Raw genomic sequence first — 19,482 nt, 5'->3', positions numbered from 1 at the left:
GGGGCTGCAGTGCGGGCTCTGGAAAAGGGCTATTTTTAGCCACCTCAGTTTTTAGCCATCTCAGCTCCCCAGTCCCTGTGGTGGGGAGGGAAGTCAGGAGGCAGGGAGCATCCCTGGAAAGGCTGTCAGAGCCCACGGCTGGGATACGAGACTTGCAGCCCTCATAGGCCCCTCATCTCAGCCCCTCTGCATAGACAAGGCACCCACACATTTTTTCTTTAGCTCAGTTTAATCCCTTTGACTACAAAACCTTCAAACCAACCCCAAAATATTGTAAAAGGAGCAGAAACGTCAGCATGGGAACGCTCCTGCCACAGAGTGAACAAGTCCCACCCCAGAATGAGGCCCAGAGCTGCTCAGCGATGGCTGAAGAACCCCTGGGGGTAGTTGAACTTGAAGGGTTTCAAGCGCAGGGGACCCCTGGAAGAGGAGAAGAGGGAGAGGCTGTGACCACAGGGATCAGGAACATTCCATGGCACCCACAGAAAAGGCCCAGTTCTGGGGCTACTGCCCAGCTGTGGGGGCTGATCCCTGTATGACAGGCTTCCAGGAACAGCAACGCCACCAGAGTCCCTGGCAGCACCCTCAGCCCTCAGGCAGCTCCCACCTGACCAGGCGCAGACACATCTTCTCCTGAGGGAATTCCTTGGGCCCCTCCACGCTGGGATCGTGGGGCTCTGTCTCCAGGTACACGTCCAGCACCATGCACAGGCGCTGCAGCTGGTTGGTGAGCAGCTGGTAGCCAGGTTTGGGCCCCCACAGCTCCTTGTAGTAGACATTGACCTCGCTCTCCATGGCCTGGAAAACAGGGATGAAGTTGGCACAGGCTTGGATCTTTACCCTGCACTCCCAGGAGTGTCCAGCCACCAGCTCACCCCAACATTCGCTTGTTAGAGACACAGAACTGCTGGGGACACCCCCAAAAATGCAGCCCCCACCCCACAGTACCCGAATGTTGTCGTCGTTGCTGCTGTTCCGCTCTCCCTTCCAGTTCAGGCACAGGCTGAAGACAGGAGGCAGTGTGGAATAACCAGGGTTCAGCACCACAGCTGCCTGGAGCTTGGCTGAGCAGGGAAAAGGTGTCACTCACAGGGCCTCCAGCCAGGTGGATTACCCATGAAGCTGCCCTGGGATGAGGATTGGAATTCCCAAAGGAAGGAAAGGTGCCTACCTGTTCCCCTCTCTATCAGGGCCATGTAGTAGAGGTGAGTGTCTTCAGCCAAGCCAGCCTCTATCACATCCTTAGTGTAGGGCAGCTCCTGAGAGGAGGAGGAGGAATGATGGCTCCAGTGCCATGTGGGAGCTGGAAGGGTGCTGGAAGGGAGGGATTCAGCCCTGTGCTCAGCACTTACAGCGTAATCCTCATAGGGAATGGCCGTCCACTTCACCAGGCGTGAGACGATTTTGGTTGGGAAGAGCTGCTGGCACTCGCTGGACACCGGCACAACACCGTGCTCTGAAAGCAAGGACAGGCCCTGAGCAGGGCAGGGCTGGGGGCACTGCTCTGCCACTGTCCTGCAGTGGCACTCCCAAAGTGGTACCTGGGAATCATGTTATCCTTCAGCAGCTCCATCAGGCACCCAGCAGAGAGATCCCTGGGCTGTGATCCCACAGGATCCCTGGCTTGTGATCCCAGGGGATCCCTGGGCTGCGTGACTGGCACACAACATGCATGGTGTGCAGTTCACTTCCCACCATGTCCCAAAGCACATCCCAGCACTGGGATGGCCATTCCCAAAGAGGTGCTGGGCACTGGAAAGGGCAGAGCCTCCCTCTGCCACCCAAAATAGGGCAGTTCCTTCATTCCTACAACTCCCAAGGGCTGAGGGAAGAACTGAGAATGCTGAGGGTGGCACTGCCACCCATCAAATGTGACATCAGCCAGCTGAGGTCTCTTCTCCTGTGATTGCTGCTGTTCCACACTCCCTCCCAGTTCAGGCACTGGCTGAAGATGGGCAGCAGCTTGGAATAACTGGGATTCATCAGGACCATGGCTACCTGGAGCTTGGCTGAGCAGGGAAGAGATTCTTCCCTGCATGAGGACACTGCCACTGCAGTCCTGCCCCCAGGGAAGGGCGGGGAGCCCAGCACTCACCGAGGGATGCAAACTGCTTGTGCAGGGCCAATCGGGACTGCAGGCGGCTCCGGAGCAGCTTCACTGTCAGCTCCATGTGGCTGGCACTCAGGGAATTGTCAGCAGCCACCGTGTGCTGTGGGCAGGAGGGATGTCAGGCCAGGTGCCACAGGGACAGGCACCCATCATTCAGTCACTAAAAGGGCTTGGACTATCACATGTGTGACATGCAATATGTCAGCGTGGCCCCACACACAGATCCAACCCAGCAAAGCCTGTCCCAGCCATGGTTTGGGGGCAGCTGGTGCCAGCAGGGGGCAGGACGCGACCCCAAAGCTCAGCCCAACGTTGTGGGGGAGAGGGAAGGGGTTTGTGCCATGCCTGAGGCTGCTCCTTGGGGAAATGCAGGCCACCCAGCTTCTGCACCCACACGTAGGGGTGTCCCAGCTCTGTCACGTAGTCACTCAGGGTCAGGATGCTGTGGGGACAAGGAAGAAGGGTCACATCAAGCAGGGAGGATTTGCTGTGCTGGAGCAAGGAACTAATGGCAATGGCCTGGGTGACACTCACCCCACTTTATCGAACTGGAACTGGTTGGCTGGGTTGGGCGTTTTCCTCCCGTGGTCCCCTGGATAGAGGCAGTTGAGGAGGGAGTCTGGGGAGAGCAGGTCCCTGGCAGAAAGAGGGGAGAGGTCAATCAGCAGCAGTCTGGGCTCTTCATCCCTCCATGAACAGGCTTCAAGTCCAGAGTAGGGGATTATGAGCTTCATGAGTTCAAGAGCAGAATGACTTTCCCCTAACTCCACTCCAAAGAGAGAACTGTCTCCTCCCTGCCTGGAGCAGCATGGAAATCACAGGGCACCAGCTCCTGCTCTTCCAGGAAGCTGCTCCCTCTAGTGCCATGAAGTTCCTCATGTCTGACTGTACTCACAGGAATGATCAGGCACAATGGGCTGTAGGATTTAGGGTATGGCTCAAGGCACAGCCTCCCTGGTTTGGGGTAACACAGCCAAGGGCAGCAGGAGAGTGGGAACGCCCTGCACAGGATCTCCAGCTGCTGTCACAGAGGGTTTGGGGTGTCTGCAGCAAGAAGAGAACCCCAACAGGATGAGGAGGCTGCATATGGGACAGGCTAGGAGGCAGCACTTGCTCCCAGGCAAGCCCAGATCACCTTCTCCCACCTCCTCTTCCTCAGGTACCTCCTGTGCCAGGGACAGCCACCAGAGAGCTGGCAGCTGCTGGGAGCTCCCTGGGCAGGCTCCCAAAGCTGCCACTTCAGCTTTTCCTCACACCAATCAGGCTCCTGCAGGCTCTGGGGAGCACAAGCAGAGGCAGCTGCATCTCTGGAGCTCAGGACAAGGTGACCTCAGGAACAGTCAGGTGAGAGAGCTGCCAGGCTCTGCCTGTGGGAGGGAGGCTGAATGTGTCAGCAGGAGATACTTTCCCCCAGTTCCTGACAGCTCTGGCACTGCTGAGAGGTTTCCAAACTCTCTGAGTCTGGCTTGTCATGGCAGAGGAGAGGGGGAGGAAGGTGCTTGGGCTGTGCAGGGCTCCCAGACCCACAGGGGCAGAGGGGTCCCTGCCTGATGAGCTCTGGGCTGTGAAGTGTTCCCCACAGGGCAGAGGGGTCACTGCCCAATGATCTCCAGGCTCTGCAGGGCTCCTGGATCCCAAGGAGTCACTGCCCAATCATCTCCAGGCTTGCTGCCCACAGGGCTCTCCTTACCCAGCACTGATGGCCGTGGTCATCTCCATGGCAGTGGTCACCTTGGCTTTCACTGTCATGACATTGAGGTTCATCAGGTAGTGGAAGGTCAGGTGAAGCACGTTCTCATCTGCCCACACAGAAGGGGTGACATTGGTGCCTGCTCCAGCTCAGAGAAACCTCTCCACACTTCCAGCTCCCCCCAAGGCCCCCAGGGTGCTGCTGGGGTCAGTCCCTGAGCTGCTGTCACACCCCTGAGCCCCTCACCTTTGCACTTCAGGTCCAGGGTGACAGACAAGGGGTGTCTCTTCAGCATCTCCTTGCGTTTGTCATCCAGCTGCACGCCCAGGGTGGGCCTGCGCCGCTTCTGGGGGGAAAAACAGCTGTCAGAGCCTTCTCCTGCTCTTCACCAACCCATAGACCTTCCTAGCCCACAGCTCTTTCCCTCCAGTCCAGTTCCACAATCCCCCAGTACCACAGCCACAGCTGCCTTGGGGAGGGAGAGGAGCAGGAAACCCTCACTCAGCTCCAGTTCCTGTCATTCCTTCAGCTCCAGGGAATGTCTCCACTCCTGGCAGATAAAGTCAAGGACCTGCTGGCCCAAAAGCTTTCCCACTGCAAGAGGCAGAACCTAGAATCACTGAATCCTTTAGGATGGAAAAGCCCTCTGAAAGTATCAAGTCCAACCACCCCTGCAGAACTGCCAAGGCCACCACTAACCCATGTCCCCACATGGCTCTTCAATCCCTCCAGGGATGGGGACTCCCCCACTGCCCTGGACAGCTGTGCCAGGGCTAGACAGCCCTTTCTGTGAAGGAATTTTCTCAATATCCTCCTCTGGTAAACTCTTGTTCCCTCTCCTCCCATCCCTGTTCCCTGGGAGCAGAGCCCAACCCCCACAGCTGTCCCCTCCTGTCAGGAGTTGTGCAGAGCCACAAGGTCCCCCCTGAGCCTCCTTTTCTCCAGGCTGAGCCCCCTTCTCAGCTCCATTCCCTTCTCTGGACACATGAGACCCTTCCCTTTACCCTTCCCCACAGAAGAGCCCCATACACCTGGCTCTGCTGCTGGTGGTGGGAGTGGAGGCCCAGAGCCCCTTCAGGCTTTGCTGCTGGGAGCAACCAGCACCTCCAGCCTCTCCTCAGCATCCAGCAGGAATTATCTGTAGGAGAAACACTTCCTCCAAGGAGTGCTGAACAAGCCCTGGTGCAGAGAATGCTTTTGGCACAGGATGGACACAGATCCCTCCCTGTTGGACACAGCTCCCTGCCCTCAGGCTATTTATACAAAGTGGAGCAGCTCCAGCCGGAGAGCTGCAGGGATGGGACACGAGAGGAGCAGCTCTGTACCCTGCCTGCTCCTGCATTTGGGACACCAGCTGGAAATGGCAGCTCCCTCCTCCCATGAAAGGTCAGGATTTGACATCACTGCACTTCCACACACACTCACAGCTTGCAGGGGCAGCTCCCAGCTCTCCCCAGAGGGGGACAGTGCTGTCCCTTACCGTGGTTTGCTCCTCTTCTGCGTCGGAATCGCTCTCATCATCTGTGCAGAGAGAGGGGTGTCAGCAGGGACCACCCAGAGCTCAGCTCTCCCACCACAAGCAGGACCACCAGAGCTTTTTCCAATCCCTGACACCCCTCTCCCAACAGAAGCAGGGTCCCAGGAGCTGCAGACACAGAAGAACAAGTCCCCAGGGCAACACCACAACTCACCCTGCGAGTCCTCAGGTGGCTTATAAAGCGCCTTGGCTTCCTCCACACTCCCTTCAATGGCCACCACCAGCTTCTTATCTACAGAGGAGACAGGAAAACTGAGTTAGCAATCCCATTCCTGCTGCAAAGGCAGTGATCAGAGCAGCCCTGCCCCTAAAGCTCCTGGTTCCTGGTGAAGGAAGTTCCAGCAAAAGGCCAGTGGGAGGAGAGGTTGACTGGAAGGTTCTGGGAGGCCGCACTGGGCTGGATCTCCTGGGCAGTGTGGGGTCAGAAGATGAAAAACACTGGGTTTTGAGGGACTCTCCCTGGAAACCATAAGGGCCATATATTTATTAAGAGCCAAGAGAGGTCGGGATCTGGCTGGGACAAGCAGGGACCTGGTGTGGCCAAGCATCACCATGTCCTTCCATGCTCCTCTGGCACTGAGAGGAACAGGTCACACCACAGCCCTCACCACACAGGAGGTGTGCACAGGCCAGTGGGATTCCTGACCTCTTCCAGGAAATCCCTCCCAGCCCAGGGAGGCTCCAGAAATTCCCTCAAAATACAAAGGGATGAAGGTTTCCAGGTGAGCTGTGGGAATGGCCTCTACAAGGCCGGGGGTCCCCAGGTGGCACAAGGCAGGGGGTGACAGCTCTGGGGAAGCTGTGATAGCACTGAGCCAGCTCTCAGGCTGCAAGGGCATCCCTGCTGACCTTGGGAAGGGGGGAAGGGGTGGGAAGGGAGCTTCCCAAGCACTTCTTCCAGCGAGGCAGCTGAGCAAACAAGGTTTCAAATGCTGCTGCCTCACCGTGCCGTGGGGCCACCCCGCTGCTCTGCACTCAGCAGAATCTGACAGCAGAGCACACAGCAGGGAAAGACCCCCAAAAAGTGGTGATTCCTGCAGGCAGGAGTGAAATCTGGCCCGTGGGGGCATTGTGCCCTCGGTGCTCACCACAGGCCTGTCCGTAGGCACTGGCTTGGACGAAGAGGACGTAGAGAGGTGGCGGGAGGTGCCGGGCGGTCTCGTACTGCTTGTGAGCCTGGTCGAAGGGCATGAACAGGTACTCCTGCACAGGCAGGGAGGCCTGGGAATGACAGGGAGAGCCTTCATCACTGAGAAAGGAACAGCTCATCCTCCTTGCCCTGAGAGAGCGGGAGATGAAGCTGGCACAGCAGCAGTGGTGCAGGGTTAAACATGGAGAGCCTCAGGAAAGGGCTGGCAGCTGCCTCTGCTGGGAAAGTTTTGGATCTGGAAATAACCCAGTTCCTCCTCCTGTTCTTCCCTCCCAAGGCAGTCACAGGGGGCTGGAACTGCGTGGGGCTCTCCAGGGAAAGGCCCATTTAGCAGCTCCTGCAGCTGCAGTTCTGCAGGAATTGCTGCACAAATAAAAAGGGAGACTCTGGAGGGGTCTTGGATCTGCACCTCGCCCACCCTGGGTGGGAATGAAACATCTCCAAACCCAAAGCAGCCCAGGAGCTGCCCCTCGGAGTGTGACCTCCTGCAGGGCTCAGGTACCTGCATAATGCTGTTGAGTCGAGGCTGAAGGCTGCTCAGATATTCCTTCTTCACCTCAATCTCCTTCAGGATCTTTTCCTTGCTGGTCAGGCACTCCTTGTATTTCTCTGCCAGCCTAGGGGTGGGAATTTTGTCACTGCCACACACCACAGCTCTAAACCTGCTGGGTGATGAGCCCCAGCATTCCTGCCCTGACATAAGGAACCAGGAGAGCTCAGACATGGGGCAAACACAGAGCTCCTAACACCAAGGGCAAGTGGAGGCAGGAAGGAACTGATTGGAGATAGAAAACAGACAAGGAAAAGGGGCAGCTCAGCCTCATGCTATGCTCCACAAAGGGGCAGCAACTGGATCTTCCCTCAGGAGATCTGCTCCCACACCAGGCTCTGCTGCCAGCAGCCATGACTCCTCTGAGCTCCCTAAGAGGCTTTGTCCCTTCACATCCTCAGAGCCACCTCTTGTCACATAGTCCAGGTTCAACAGAGAAAATGCAGGAAAATGCAAGCCCTGGATGCTCTGAGCCCTGGACACACTCATGTGCAGGGAGAACACACCAAATCCCCTCATTGCTGCTGACTGTAAGCCCTTTCCCAGCAGGAGCAGGGAACTGGGTATGGAAGTGACCTGCCCAGGACAAGGGTTCTCCAAGGGTTCTGACCTTGCAGAACTTGGATTCTGTTTCCAAGAAAAACTGTATTTGTGGGGGTCAATGCCCATCCCAAGAGGCTCCTACACAAGCTCCAGTGTTCACACACCTTCCCAAAACAGACCTACTGAAATCCCTGCACTCCACTCCAGAGGCACCTCACAGAAAGTGGAGAAGAATCCAAAGCCAATCCAATGGGGTTGCACAGCTAAAAACACCAACATAAATTACTGATGGATGTCAACAACCCCAACAACATCAGAAAATGCCCAAAGCACCACTGGCATTTGCTTGTGAGCAGCTGAACAGGCCATATGCCACCTAAGCAGTGGTGGGAGATGGACAGGGGCATTCCTTAGACACCACAGAGTGAGGACTGGGAATTCCAAGGCCTCTCAGCAATTTAATGAGCAGCTCAGGGTCTCCATGAGGTTTGCAATGATCATTTTTATGCACAACCTCAGAGATCTGCAGGCTGAACACTCCTCTGCCTGTGCCACAGGCAGAGCCAGCTGGAGGATCCTGGCTGTGCCTTCTACCAGGCAAAAGCAGTCAGGTTTTAGGGGAAAGATCTGGGAAAAGGGAAACATGAAGGGTTGGAGGCACCCAGCACCTCTTGTTGTCTGCTTTGCTCAGCTGCCCTCAGGCTGCACCCTCCAGCACATTCCAACTGATCTTTCCAGAAGGTGTTTCTGGACACTGCATGACTGTTATCCAAACACAGGAATGCTGTGTCATGTTTGCTTTTCCCAGGGGGCAAGAGTCAGGGAGCAGCTGAGCCTTGGGACAGTGGTGACGCCAGCAGCAGGACACGGGGCTGTCCCAGCCCGGCGTGGTTGGCAGCTCCACACCATGGCATGGAATGGCAGCAGCTCCAGCCAGGATAGGCTCCCTTTGCTCCTTGGATCACCAGGCAGTGTCAGAGAACTCCCTGACCTATGGAACAAGGATCCCAGCAAGCCCAGCTCTGCACAGAGGGAATCTCCCAGCCGCACAATAAATGCCTGTTCCACACTTACCCCAGAGGGTGTGAAAAACTTCATCCCTACATCTGCTCTCCCAGCAGCTCTGGGTGTCTGCCCAGATCCCTGGAGCTGGGACATGGAGTGGGGACACCCTGAACTCCAGGTGCCTGCCCAGATCCCTGGAGCAGGGGCACAGAATGGGAACACCACTGACCCACCTCTTGCGCTGCTCCAGCTCCCAGTCCAGACGGGCCAGGGTCTGCTGGTGGGGCTCGGTCAGGGTGATGGCAGGGCGGCTGATTTCAGGGGGGGCCTCTTTGTAGAACTCCTCCAGGCTCACCAGCTCGATCTCCTCATGTTTGGATCTGCCAGGACACATGGATCAGACCAGGGAAAAGTGGGAAGTGCTCAATGTGTCCCCACAGGAGAGTGTCCCACTGGTGCTTCCTGCCCTGCTACTGAGCCGCCACCATCAGTGAGCTGAACTTGTTTTGACCTCTACTGTCTGTGCCTAAAGGGGCTCCAGGAGAGCTGGAGAGGGATTGAGGGATTGGGGACAAGGGATGGAGGGACAGGACACAGGGAATGGCTTCCCACTGCCAGAGGGCAGGGATGGATGGGATATTGGGAATTAGGAATTGTTCCCTGAGAGGGTGGGCAGGCCCTGGCACAGGGTGCCCAGAGCAGCTGTGGCTGCCCCTGGATCCCTGGCAGTGCCCAAGGCCAGGCTGGACAGGGCTTGGAGCAGCCTGGGACAGTGGAAGGTGTTCCTGCCCATGGCAGGGGTGGCACTGGATGGGCTTTAATGTCCCTTCCAACCCAAACTATTCCATTATTACAAACACCTGGAGCACCCACTCTGCTACCACAGTGAATGTGGGAAGAGCTCCCAAACTCAGGAATCACCCATCCATCCCAGACACACCAACGCTCCCTCTGCTCCCTGGCCACGCTTACTTGAATTCCAGGCACTTGGTGATCTCTTTCTGCAGGTGCATCACCTCGTAGAGCAGGTTCTGGAGCTGCAGGTGATAGGCATCGACCTTCTGCTTTGCCTGAAACACAGACACAGCCAGAGCAGGGATGGAGCAGGAAAAACAGTCACCAAGAAAGAGTCACCAAGACCATGTCACTACAGCAGCTTGGGACAGCAGGTTTTAGGGTATGCAACAATTTTCAGGGGGAAGAATGACATTTTTAAGGGCTGGAGGAGCAAAGGATTGTGACAGGAGACTGATCCTGCTCCTTCCTGCACATTTGAACGCCAAGGCACAGGACAGGGTTCATTTGCTGGGGCACACAGAGTCCCCTCTCTGAGAGCTCTGGTTATGCAGCTTCCAGGCCGAGCATCCACTCACTGATACACCTGCACAACACCAGACCCTTGAAACAGAGTTTGTGACCTCCTACTACACTTGGGGCAAAAGCAATACTGCTCCTTCATTATTGATCTAATTACAGCTGCCCTGCAGCCAGGAGTTTATCAGGATCTGAGCCTGTCTTAGGTTGAAAGGTGTAGCTGGGGTGTGTATTCCATTGCCATCAGCTGTCACTGTTGGTTTTTTTTGTTTGTACAATTGCATTTGTATTTTTAATTTTCCTAGTAAAGAGCTGTTACTCCCACTCCCCTACCTTTGCCTGAGAGCCTCTTAAATTCAAAATTAAAATAATTTGGAGGGAGGGGTTTGCATTTTCCGCTTCAAGGGAGGCTCCTGCCTTCCTCAGCAGACACCTGGCTTTTCAAACCAAGACAGAACCTCCCAACAAACCCTCAACTCAAACCACACAACCTGGCGGAGGTGTAACTGCTCACACCATGCACACAGACCAGGCAGGACCTGCCCCATCTCTGACCCCCCTAAATCCCAAGCTGCATTCCTCCCTCCCAGCCCCTCCTGGGTACCTCGTGGGTCTGGTCCCTGCCCTTCTTCAGCCGGATGTGGGCCAGGCGGTTCAGCTTCTTCAGGGTCATGAAGTGCACGCAGCTCTGCACGCGCCGCTCGTCGATCTCTGAGGCCTGAGGGGAGCAGAGAGGGGGTGGAAGCAGGAGGGATGGCTGGCACCATCTCTGCAGGGAATTCCTGCCACAAAAGGGGCTCCACGCTTTGCTATGGATCCACATTTATATCCCTGGGGCTTCTGAGGGAGCCTCCTCCTGCCAGACCACAGGGCTCTGCTGGGAATAACTGGGAGAGGGTCCAGGCTCCTCAAAGAATCACTCCAGCCATCTTCCTCAGCAGCAGGAACAGAGGTGGCTCAGCCTGGAACACCTGAAGTGTCCCAGGAGCCTGGGACAAGGGAGGCTATTCTATTTCCAGAGCTAAATACCTGCCCCAACAGCCTGGGAAAGGGAGAATATTAAACTTCCAGAGTTAAATCCCTGCCCCAGCAGCCTGGCAAAGGGAGGTTGGGTTGTTCCATTTCCCTGACTCTGCCCAGGAAACATCACAGCTCCTGCTGCCTTTCCCCTGGGATTAATGGGGAAACACCAAACGACAGACATGTTACACCACAGGTGGAGGCTCTCCTCACATTTTCCTTGATGCCCCGGCTCTTCAGCTCCTGAATCTCTGCCATGAGCCTCTGGAGCTCCTGGCAGGTCTCCCTGTAGAGCTCGTAGTCCTTGATGGGGTCCCGCAGATCCACCTCGCTCTCCTCGCTGTAGTACCTGACATCCTGCCAAGGCAAGAACACCTCCTGTGGCTCATCCCTCCCTCTGGAAAGGGCTCTGGGGGACAAGCTGCCATTTCTGCCTCTGCCCATGAATCCCATGGCTTTACACAGGGAGAGGACTGTTCCAACAATCCCAAACCCGCCAGTCACTAAAACACCTGGCGAGTTCAGGCTGTCTTTAATTGTTATAGATTTGAACTGGCACCGTTGGGCTGTCCTGTGCAGGGCCAGGAGCTGGACTGGAGGATCCTTGTGGATCCCTTCCAACTCAGGATATTCCATGATCTACATGACCACAGAGGACAATCCAGAAAGGTGATTCCTCCTCCTTCTCCACCCCACTCCCCACTCTGGCTGATCCTACACTATCCTGCTGCTCACGGGAGGGTTTGAAGGCACCATGCAAATCCCTGAGGGATCTTCCAGCTTTGGGCTCACTCTCCAGAGGAGTGTTTGTGTCTCCTGAAAGAGATGGAAGCAGGTTTAGGAATTCGCAGTGGGAGTATAAGAGGCATTGGAAGCTGGGGGAACTGGATCTCACAATTCATGGAATTGCAGAATGGTTTGGGTGGGAAGGGAGGACTTTAAAGCCCATCCAGTCCCATAGCAGGGACACCTTCCACTATCCCAGTTCTCTCCAAGCCCCGTCCAACCTGGCCTGGGACACTGCCAGGATGGGGCAGCCACAGCTGCTCACAGGGCATTGTTTTCCAGCAGGGAAAGCCGGGCCAGCACAGAGGGGTGTGGGCAGGGCCCTGGGCACGTCTGTACCTGGTCCGTGTCGCCCTTGCCCCGCTTGCCCTCGGCTGGGACCCCGTCCGTGCGGATCACCTTGGGCTTCCTCTTCTTGCTGGACTCGGAGGACATGGTGCTGCCGGCAGGGCTGGGAGGGAGCACGGGGCGAGTCCGTGGGGGCCAAACCCACCTGGACCGGGGCTCCCCCCGCCAGCCCCGCCTGGGCTCTGCAGTGGCCCCTGTGCCTCCCTCCATCCTGCACCTCCCAGCCCTTTCCAGCCCCCCGGACCAGCACGGCGGGCCCGGGGTCTGCTCCACCACAGCCCCCCCGGTCCCCCAGTGCCCCTGAGCTCCCTTGAGACCCCGGGCCCGAGCGCTCAACCCCGCCCTGAGCCCCCGGACTGCAGCACACCGGACTGCGGCTTCTGCCTCAGCGGAGCCCCCCGACCCCTCACAGAGCCGGACCCTTCGCTCCTCCAGAGCCCCGCACACCAGAGCCCTTCACTCCTTCAGAGCCGCCCCAGACCCTCACGCCGGGGACTCTCGGCCCTCCAGAGCCCTGCACACCGGGCCCGAGGCTTCAGAGCTCCCTCAGCACGGGGCCTTCGCCCCTCCAGACCAGGAGCCTCCACTTCCGCTGAGCCCCTAGCACACCGGGCCACAGACCTCCCGCCCTGCGGAGCCCAAGGGGCCGGGGCCGTTCCCCCCATCCCCTCCGGGGGTCCCGGCTCACCCCGGCACTCACCGCGGCCTCGGCTCCGCGCCTCCGGAAGTGACGTCACGGAGCGGCCGAGCGCGGCGCGGAGCGGCGGCGAGAGGCTGCCGCTGCTACAGGCGACTCCTAGCGGGCCCGGCATCCTGGAGGACCCGCAAGGGGCTGGGGGCCTGGCTCAGCGGAAATGGGCGTGGCTTAACCAAGGGGCGTGGTCATCATGGGAGACCTCCACGCCGGGCGCTCTGGTGGCACTGGGGGGTCCTGGTGCAGAAGGGCACCCACAGGAACGGGGGCAGCTTGGATAGGTGTCCCAGAAGCACTGATGGATGTCCATGGGCCTGGGATTGGGTCCCCAGGGGCACTGGGGGTGCCCATTGGTTGGGAGGGCTTGGGATGGGGTCCCTGATGGCAGTGGGGGTACCCATGGGCTTGGGATGGGATCCCAGTGGGGTGGGGGGCACACAGGGGCTTGGGAGGGGCACAGGATGGAGTCATTGGTCATGGTGGTAGGATCCATGGGCTTGGGGGGGGTGGGGATGGGGTCCCCAATGGCACTGGGGAGATCTCTGCGCTCAGAACGGCATGAGAAGCGGTCCAAAGTGGCACTGGGAGCATCCATAGCCTTGGAGGGTCATGGGATGGTGTCCACCTTAGCAAGGGGGGTTTCAGGAGCTTGGGATGAGGTCTCCAGCGGCCCTGGGGGGTACCCATGGGCTGGACTGGGCCTTGCCTTGGGGTGCCCAGTGGTGCTGGGAGATCCAGGAGCTTGGGGGGGGGCATTGGATGGGTCTCTGTTGGTGCTGGGTGTATCCACGACCTTGAGGGGAGCATGGGATGGGGACCCTGATGGCACTTGGGGGTATCCATGGGCTTGGCAAGGGGTCCCCAGTGGCACTGGGGTTTTGGGGGGTCCCTCAGTGTATCCCAGCACCCATGGGTGGAGGTCCTTCGGTGCAGGAAGCACCCATGATGTGGGGCAGGGCAACCCCTGGGTGACACCAGCCTGGGGGGTCACATCAAGCCCCCCCAGTCCCGCCCTCCCCACCCCGAGAGGGGCCTAGGCTTTAGCATATTAAATATTTAATTGGCAGCAAAGGCACCCGCTGGGCCCATCAGGAGCAATTAAGCCCTCCCCACCTCCACAGCCCCCCCAGCAGCACCATCCTGGGGACCCACCACAGGATGGGGGGCTCCCACCTTCCCCTCCCGGCTCTCAACCCCCCCAGGGCACCCCAAAATGGGGTGGGGGGAGAGCTGGGAGCCAGGGGGAGCAGAACCCCCCAGCCCTTCCCCAGCAGGGCCAGGGCGTGGCAGGGAGCCCCTGGGGGTGCAGGGAGACCCCCCTGGCACGGCCCCAAATCACTGCAGGGGGGAGATCTTCAGGGGAATCATTATCCGGGATTCCATGGTCCGGATCAGCGGCACTGGGGGAGCAAAGCAGACAGAGGTGAGGCCAGGGGGTCCCCAGCACGGCCAGGGGGTCCCCAAAGCGGGTGAGGTCCCACTCACCGGTGTAATAAACGTTCTCATCCCAGCCCCTCTTCCTCCAGGCCGCATTCCTGGTCTCCTCCCGGGACTGCAGATCCCTGTAGGCTGTGGGGAGAGGATGAGGGGACACCCTGAGCCCCCCAGCACAGCCCCCAGGCCGGGGGACCCCCAGGGGTGACCCCCTTACCCCAGAGGTGGTGCACCACGTAGAGCTCCCCGATCTGGGAGAAGAACCCCCCGACTGCCTCCTGATTCTCCTGGCGGTACTTGATGGCCCGAGCCCTGCACGAAGCAGAGGACACATGGGGGGCTGCCCCAGGGGTCCCCCCTTCTCCACAGGGAGCTTTTCCCACCTTGGATCCCTCCATGCTGGGAAACCAGTGCCTTACCAGTTGTTGCCCCACTCGATCATGGTCCCTGGCTGGAAACGGGGGAGGAAAACCAGTCAGAACCCCCCTGCTCACCCAGCTTGGGGTCTCCTCACCCAGAAGGAGGAATCGGGGGAGCTGCCCAGCAAAACCGGGGTACACCAGCCTGAAGACCCCCCCGAGGCCCAGGCTGATGCCCACCTTCAACTTGTAGGTCCTGAGCTCGTAGATGTTTGGTCCCTGGCGGGGCTGGGGCTCATTCCAGAAGCTGAATTCCAGGAGCAGCTGGTTCCTGCGGGACAGCAGCATCCGGCTCCTCTCCTTGCGGAAGTCCAGGTACTCCTGGGGACAGCCCCAGCCGGGGGTGTCAGGGTGGGGGTGACACGGGCCGGGGGCGTGGGGCACAGGGGGGGCTCACCCCGGGGGTACCTTGTTCTGCCTGAGCTTGTTCATGCAGTCCATGAGCGCCGGGTACCCGCCCGAGAAGCGCCACAGGTGCACTGCAAAGAGGGGTTTGGGGTGGGGAAGGGGAGCAGCGCCCCAAAATCCCACCAGCATCTCTGCCCGTGGCAGCAGAGGCAGCAGGAGCCACTGCCTGGCCTCACCTGCCTGGTCCTGCTCGCCGTACCACGTGTTCCAGTTGCCCACCAGGTCACAGGGGTAGTCGGGGTCCGAATGGAGCTTGGGCAGCACCTCCTCTCTGTGGGGGCACAGAGGGGGGCAGTGGGGTGGGGGGCAGCGCCCCAAAACCCTCCCAGTGCCCCTCTTTGCCCTCCCAAACAGGATCTGGCATAGCCTGGGGGATGCATCCATTTCACAGGGAGGGAAACTGAGGCACAGTACAGGGACTCAGATCCACCCAGGAGCTCCAGGAGCCCTCCCACTCCTGTCAGTCCAGAACAGCACCCCAACACTCCGTTGGGACGCTGGGAAGGCCCCTCAGTGTGCTCACGTCAGCTTGTTGTAGGCTTCCAGGCATTCCGGCTTCACATTGTGAACTGCAGGGACAGGAGAGAGGGGCTGGGAACGGGGGAAGGAAGGGGAACGGGGTCCCAGCGGGTGGGTGAGGGGTGCAGCCCAGCTGTGCCTGCCTTCCTCCCGGCAGCAGCACTCACACTGGATCTTGTAGAGGTTGCTGGTCTCCTTCTTGGAGAGGAGGTTGGAATGAGCATCCTTGCGGGGATCCACCTTGTGCACGAAGAGGGAGCGGAACCAGCTGCCCTCCACATCCCTGGAGTACCCCCTGCGGGACAGCGGGCGGGGGGACACCGGGAATCACCGGGAATGGTCGGGAATCACCGGGAATGGCCGGGAGTCACCGGGAATGGCCGGCAAAGCAGGATGCAGAGGCCTCAGTGCCAGTCCTGCGGGCAGCTGCCTCCATTGTCCGGCTTGCAGGGAGCCCCGGGACTCCACGGGCTTCTGCTCAGTTCATACTGGGAGCCCCGTCCCCGGTCTGGGCTGGCTCTGTCCCCAGTTCCAGTCTGTCCCCCTGGATCCAGAGGGGTTTGGCCACGCTGCCCAGCAGAGCAGGGACACTGGTGTGGGGCTGTGGGACAAGGGGGGCACCCCCATGGGAGCCCCCTCAGCCCCAGTGGCCCCTGCAGCGGCAGTGACCCCTCGATGGGCAGGGGGACACCCCCCACAGGACCCCCTGTATCCGGGGGCTGCTCCAGAGCTGGTGACCCTTCCACGGCCAAGGGGACAAGGGGACGTGGGGCGATGGGAGCAGCCCCCAGCCCCCCAGCCTGTCCCCGGGGTTCCCCCCAGCCCCAGCGTGGCTCCGGTGCCCGGAGAAGGTCGGGCGGTGCGGGGGTAGAACGGGGCCCCTCGGCCCCGGGTCCGAGCTGCGGCCAGACCTTTGTCCCCAGCGAGGCAACGACCGTGGGGCCACTCTGGGGGCCGCCCGCCGGCTCCGGGAGGGCAGCGGGGTCCGGGGAGGGCTCGGGGGGCTCGGGGTGCGGGGTCCCCGCCCGGGGGGATGCGGGGAGCGGGGAGATGCGGAGAGCGGGGGGATGCGGGGTCCAAGGGAGGATCAGGAAGCCCACGGGAGCGGGGGTCCCCTGTCGGGGCGATGCGGGGACAGGAGTGGGGCTCAGGGGTCTCAGAAGGGGGATACGGGTGTCCCGGCCCGGGGGGATGCGGGGTACGGGGGGAATGGGAGGGCTCAGGGGAGTGGGATGCGGGTGATGCGAAGAGCGAGGAAGATGTGGGTCTCAGGGGCTCAGGGTGGGGTCTCCACCCGGGGGGATGCGGAGAGCAGAAGGGATGCGGGTCCTGGGGAGCCGCAGGGTCCAGGGGGGAGGAGGATGGAGGGTGTCCCCGCCGGGGGAGGCGCGGGGAGCGGGGTGGACGCGGAGTCCGGGGGAGGATGAGGGATCCGGGGATGCCGCGGGGGCTCTCAGGGCGGGGGGTCCAGGGGTCCCCGCCCGGGGGTCCCCACTCACCGCGCGCCCCGCGGGGCCGCGCCCGCGCTCCCGCCGCCATCTTCCGCACCGCGGCGGGGCCGCGCGCCGCGCGTGCCCACCGGGCCCCGCCCCCTCGGCCCGGTCCCGCCCCCTCAGAAGCTGGCCTGCAGCAGCGTGATTCTGATTGGCCGCCCGGCCACACCTTCGCGCGCCCGGCCACGCCCCCCCACCCCCTCCCGCCGCTGTCGCGACGCCTCATTGGATGCCGGAGCGGGGGCGGTGCCCGCGAGCCCGGCGGCGCTCGGCAGCCAATCAGAAGAGGCGGTTGGAGAGGCCGGTGGCTGACTGGTCCCGGTGTCTCGCTCCGGCGGAGCTGCTCCAGGAGGGCGGGGCTTCCTCGGACTCCGCGCTGGGGAGGCGGGGCCAGAATGGGCGGGGCCGCTCGGCCAAGGGGCGTGGCAGGGGCGTGGCCGGGGCGTGGCCGGGTCTCACCTGCGGGCTCGGGCTGGGGGTGTCCCCGCGGCCCCCCCGGCGCCGGGGACTCCTCCTGGGCTTGGGGCACCTGCGGGAGGGCACAGGGAGCGCTGCTCCGGCTGGACTCAGAACCGCTCCTGCCCCATTGCCCCTTCTCTCTGCTCCCGAGCCCCCCACAGGCCAATAGCCGCCTCTCTGCACCATAGCCCCCCCATTTTGCCCCATAACTCCCTCCCACCTCTCAGTCCCCCCGCTCTGCCCCCAACCCCCCTCCCCACACTGATCTGCACCACAATCACCCCAGTACTTGCCCCCCTCATATTTCCCCCATTTCAATTCTCCCCCACCCCAGATCTCACCTCGCTGTGGGGCAGTGGAGGGACTGGGGGGCAGCAAGGAGGGGGCACGGGTGTGCCCCCGAGCCCCTCACCCGGGGAGTGCGTGGGCAGTGGGGCCGAGGGAGGATCCGCACTCCGGGGTTCCTGCAGCGCCTGCTGGGAGAGCGAGGGGGCCGAGCTGGGAAGTGGGGAGAAAACAGGAGTTAAAGGGTTAACTGCCCCCAAGACCCCACAAACCCTCTGTGCCCCCCTCTCCAGCTTCCCCAAACCCTCTCTGTCTCTCTCCAAACTCTCTAACCTCCTCCTGCCGCCTGGGACCCCCCAAACCCCTCCAAACCCAGCCCTTCTCTGTGCCCCCCCATAGACCCGTGCCCCCCGGTGCCCCCCGAGCCCCACTCACCCGGGCAGGGCCGATGCCCCCCGGTGCCCCCCGAGCCCCACTCACCCGGGCAGGGCCGATGCCCCCCGGCGCAGGGCACAGACCCAGGCGTGCAGCTCCTCGGCGCTCTCGGCCCCCAGGCAGTACGTTCGCATCCCGGCGTGTTCAGCCTGGGAATGGGGGAGCCTTTCTAGAACGGGCTCAGGTGTCGGGGTCCCGGCCCCCCCACGCAGGGCACCCCCGGATCCGCGGACCCAGGGAGCCGGGGCTGACCGTGAAGAGGAACTGGGGGGCGCGGGGGGCGCGGGGGGCGGCCGGCAGGACGCGGATCTCGTAGCCGGGCAGGGGGAGGCCGCCCCGCACTTGCTGCTCGCTGCTGTCTGGGGGCAGAGGAGGTCACAGTGGGGGGCACCAGAGCGCCCATCTGCACCCCGAGGTCTCCAGTACCATCAGGGACATGCCAGGGACCTCCTCTGATGCCCCCAAACCTCCTCGGGGCCCCCCTGACCGTAGAACCCCATCAAGGACTCTTCAAGTCCCCAGGGAGCCCCGATCCTAGGGAATCCCTGATCCCCAACCCTCAGGAATTCCCAATGCTCCAGAGACCCCCAATCCCCGGGGAATCCCTGACTCCCCCAGAGACACCCAAATACCCCAGGGATCCTTGATCCCACTGGGATCTCTGACTGCCCCAGGGACCCCCAATCCCCCGGGATTCTGGGTCCTCCAAGAACTGTCCAACACCCCAGGACCCCTGAGCCCTCCCAGTGACCCAGAGACACTCCGGGAGCCCTGACCCCCCCCAGGGACGCCAGGTCACCCCAGCCCCCGACTCCCAGGCACTCCGGGTGTCTCCAGATCCCGTGCCCCCCTCACCCCGGTAGTAGTAGAGGCAGAGATCCACCAGTACGAACCAGCGGCGCTTCCAGAGCCGCAGCCCCGAGCTGTCCTGAGAAGGGGGAGGGGAACGGGGGCTGATCCCCCGCAGCCCATCCCCCCCGGGACCCTCTGCTGCCCCAGACTGCTCAATCCCTTCCGATTCCCCCATTCTCCTCACCCCCCAGGACTCTCTGCCACGCCAGACCCCCAAACCCCATAACCTCCCGCACCCTCTTCCATCCCAGACCCCATAACCGCCCCACACTGCCGGGTCTGACCATGTGTCTCTGATTTCCCCAAACCCCATAACCCTCCCTCACCACCCACAGACCCCCCACAACTCCCTCTGATCCCCCCCCAAGCCCCACATCCAGCCCCATGACACCCTGACACTCCAAACCCTCCTAAACCCCTACACCCCCCCC

At 61.1% G+C, this 19,482-nt stretch overlaps 3 protein-coding genes across 13 annotated transcripts in view; all 3 read right to left on the bottom strand.

Annotated features, from left to right (window-relative positions):
* Nucleotides 1-210: 210 nt before the first annotated feature.
* Nucleotides 211-12,843, bottom strand: THOC5 (THO complex 5). 8 transcript variants are annotated; one of them, XM_041488956.1, is made up of 21 exons: nt 12,754-12,843; nt 12,045-12,156; nt 11,655-11,735; nt 11,133-11,276; nt 10,504-10,617; nt 9,558-9,655; nt 8,819-8,965; nt 6,990-7,104; nt 6,426-6,558; nt 5,492-5,569; nt 5,281-5,321; nt 4,047-4,146; nt 3,801-3,909; nt 2,645-2,746; nt 2,456-2,552; nt 2,096-2,210; nt 1,353-1,456; nt 1,172-1,259; nt 949-1,064; nt 608-798; nt 211-420 (listed from the first exon to the last, which is right to left on the bottom strand). In XM_041488956.1, exons 2-21 carry the CDS (start codon nt 12,138-12,140, stop codon nt 357-359), a joined length of 2,133 nt encoding a protein of 710 aa, XP_041344890.1. In that variant the 5' UTR covers nt 12,141-12,156; nt 12,754-12,843; the 3' UTR covers nt 211-356. The 8 variants fall into 8 exon arrangements, with proteins under 8 accessions (XP_041344890.1, XP_041344889.1, XP_041344893.1 ...); XM_041488955.1 differs by lacking the exon at nt 12,754-12,843 and adding an exon at nt 12,675-12,693; XM_041488959.1 differs by lacking the exon at nt 11,655-11,735.
* Nucleotides 12,844-13,795: 952 nt separating this feature from the next.
* Nucleotides 13,796-16,977, bottom strand: NIPSNAP1 (nipsnap homolog 1). Its single transcript, XM_041488999.1, is given in 10 exon segments — nt 13,796-14,147; nt 14,233-14,316; nt 14,399-14,493; nt 14,601-14,632; nt 14,781-14,921; nt 15,009-15,079; nt 15,185-15,279; nt 15,532-15,577; nt 15,695-15,739; nt 15,742-16,977. Coding segments are annotated over 10 exon segments (741 nt in total). The 5' UTR covers nt 15,809-16,977; the 3' UTR covers nt 13,796-14,082.
* Nucleotides 16,978-17,051: 74 nt separating this feature from the next.
* LOC121365078 (pleckstrin homology domain-containing family A member 4-like) overlaps nt 17,052-19,482 on the bottom strand; it is a 3,844-nt gene continuing 1,413 nt past the window's right edge. The window contains exons 4-9 of one of the 4 annotated variants that reach the window (XM_041488987.1): nt 19,055-19,127; nt 18,452-18,558; nt 18,245-18,348; nt 17,821-17,977; nt 17,480-17,549; nt 17,052-17,396 (exon numbers count right to left, since the gene is read on the bottom strand). In XM_041488987.1, the coding sequence (XP_041344921.1) occupies nt 17,140-17,396; nt 17,480-17,549; nt 17,821-17,977; nt 18,245-18,348; nt 18,452-18,558; nt 19,055-19,127 (768 nt within the window). In that variant the 3' untranslated portion in view covers nt 17,052-17,139. The remainder of the gene's footprint in view (nt 17,397-17,479; nt 17,550-17,820; nt 17,978-18,244; nt 18,349-18,451; nt 18,559-19,054; nt 19,128-19,482) is intronic. The other 3 variants (XM_041488989.1, XM_041488988.1, XM_041488990.1) reach the window with 3 other exon arrangements.

Source organism: Pyrgilauda ruficollis, unplaced genomic scaffold (genome assembly GCF_017590135.1).
Source record: "Pyrgilauda ruficollis isolate IOZ18807 unplaced genomic scaffold, ASM1759013v1 scaffold9, whole genome shotgun sequence".
Taxonomy (NCBI): Eukaryota; Metazoa; Chordata; class Aves; order Passeriformes; family Passeridae; genus Pyrgilauda; species Pyrgilauda ruficollis.
This window is presented reverse-complemented; position numbering and strand designations above follow the sequence as displayed.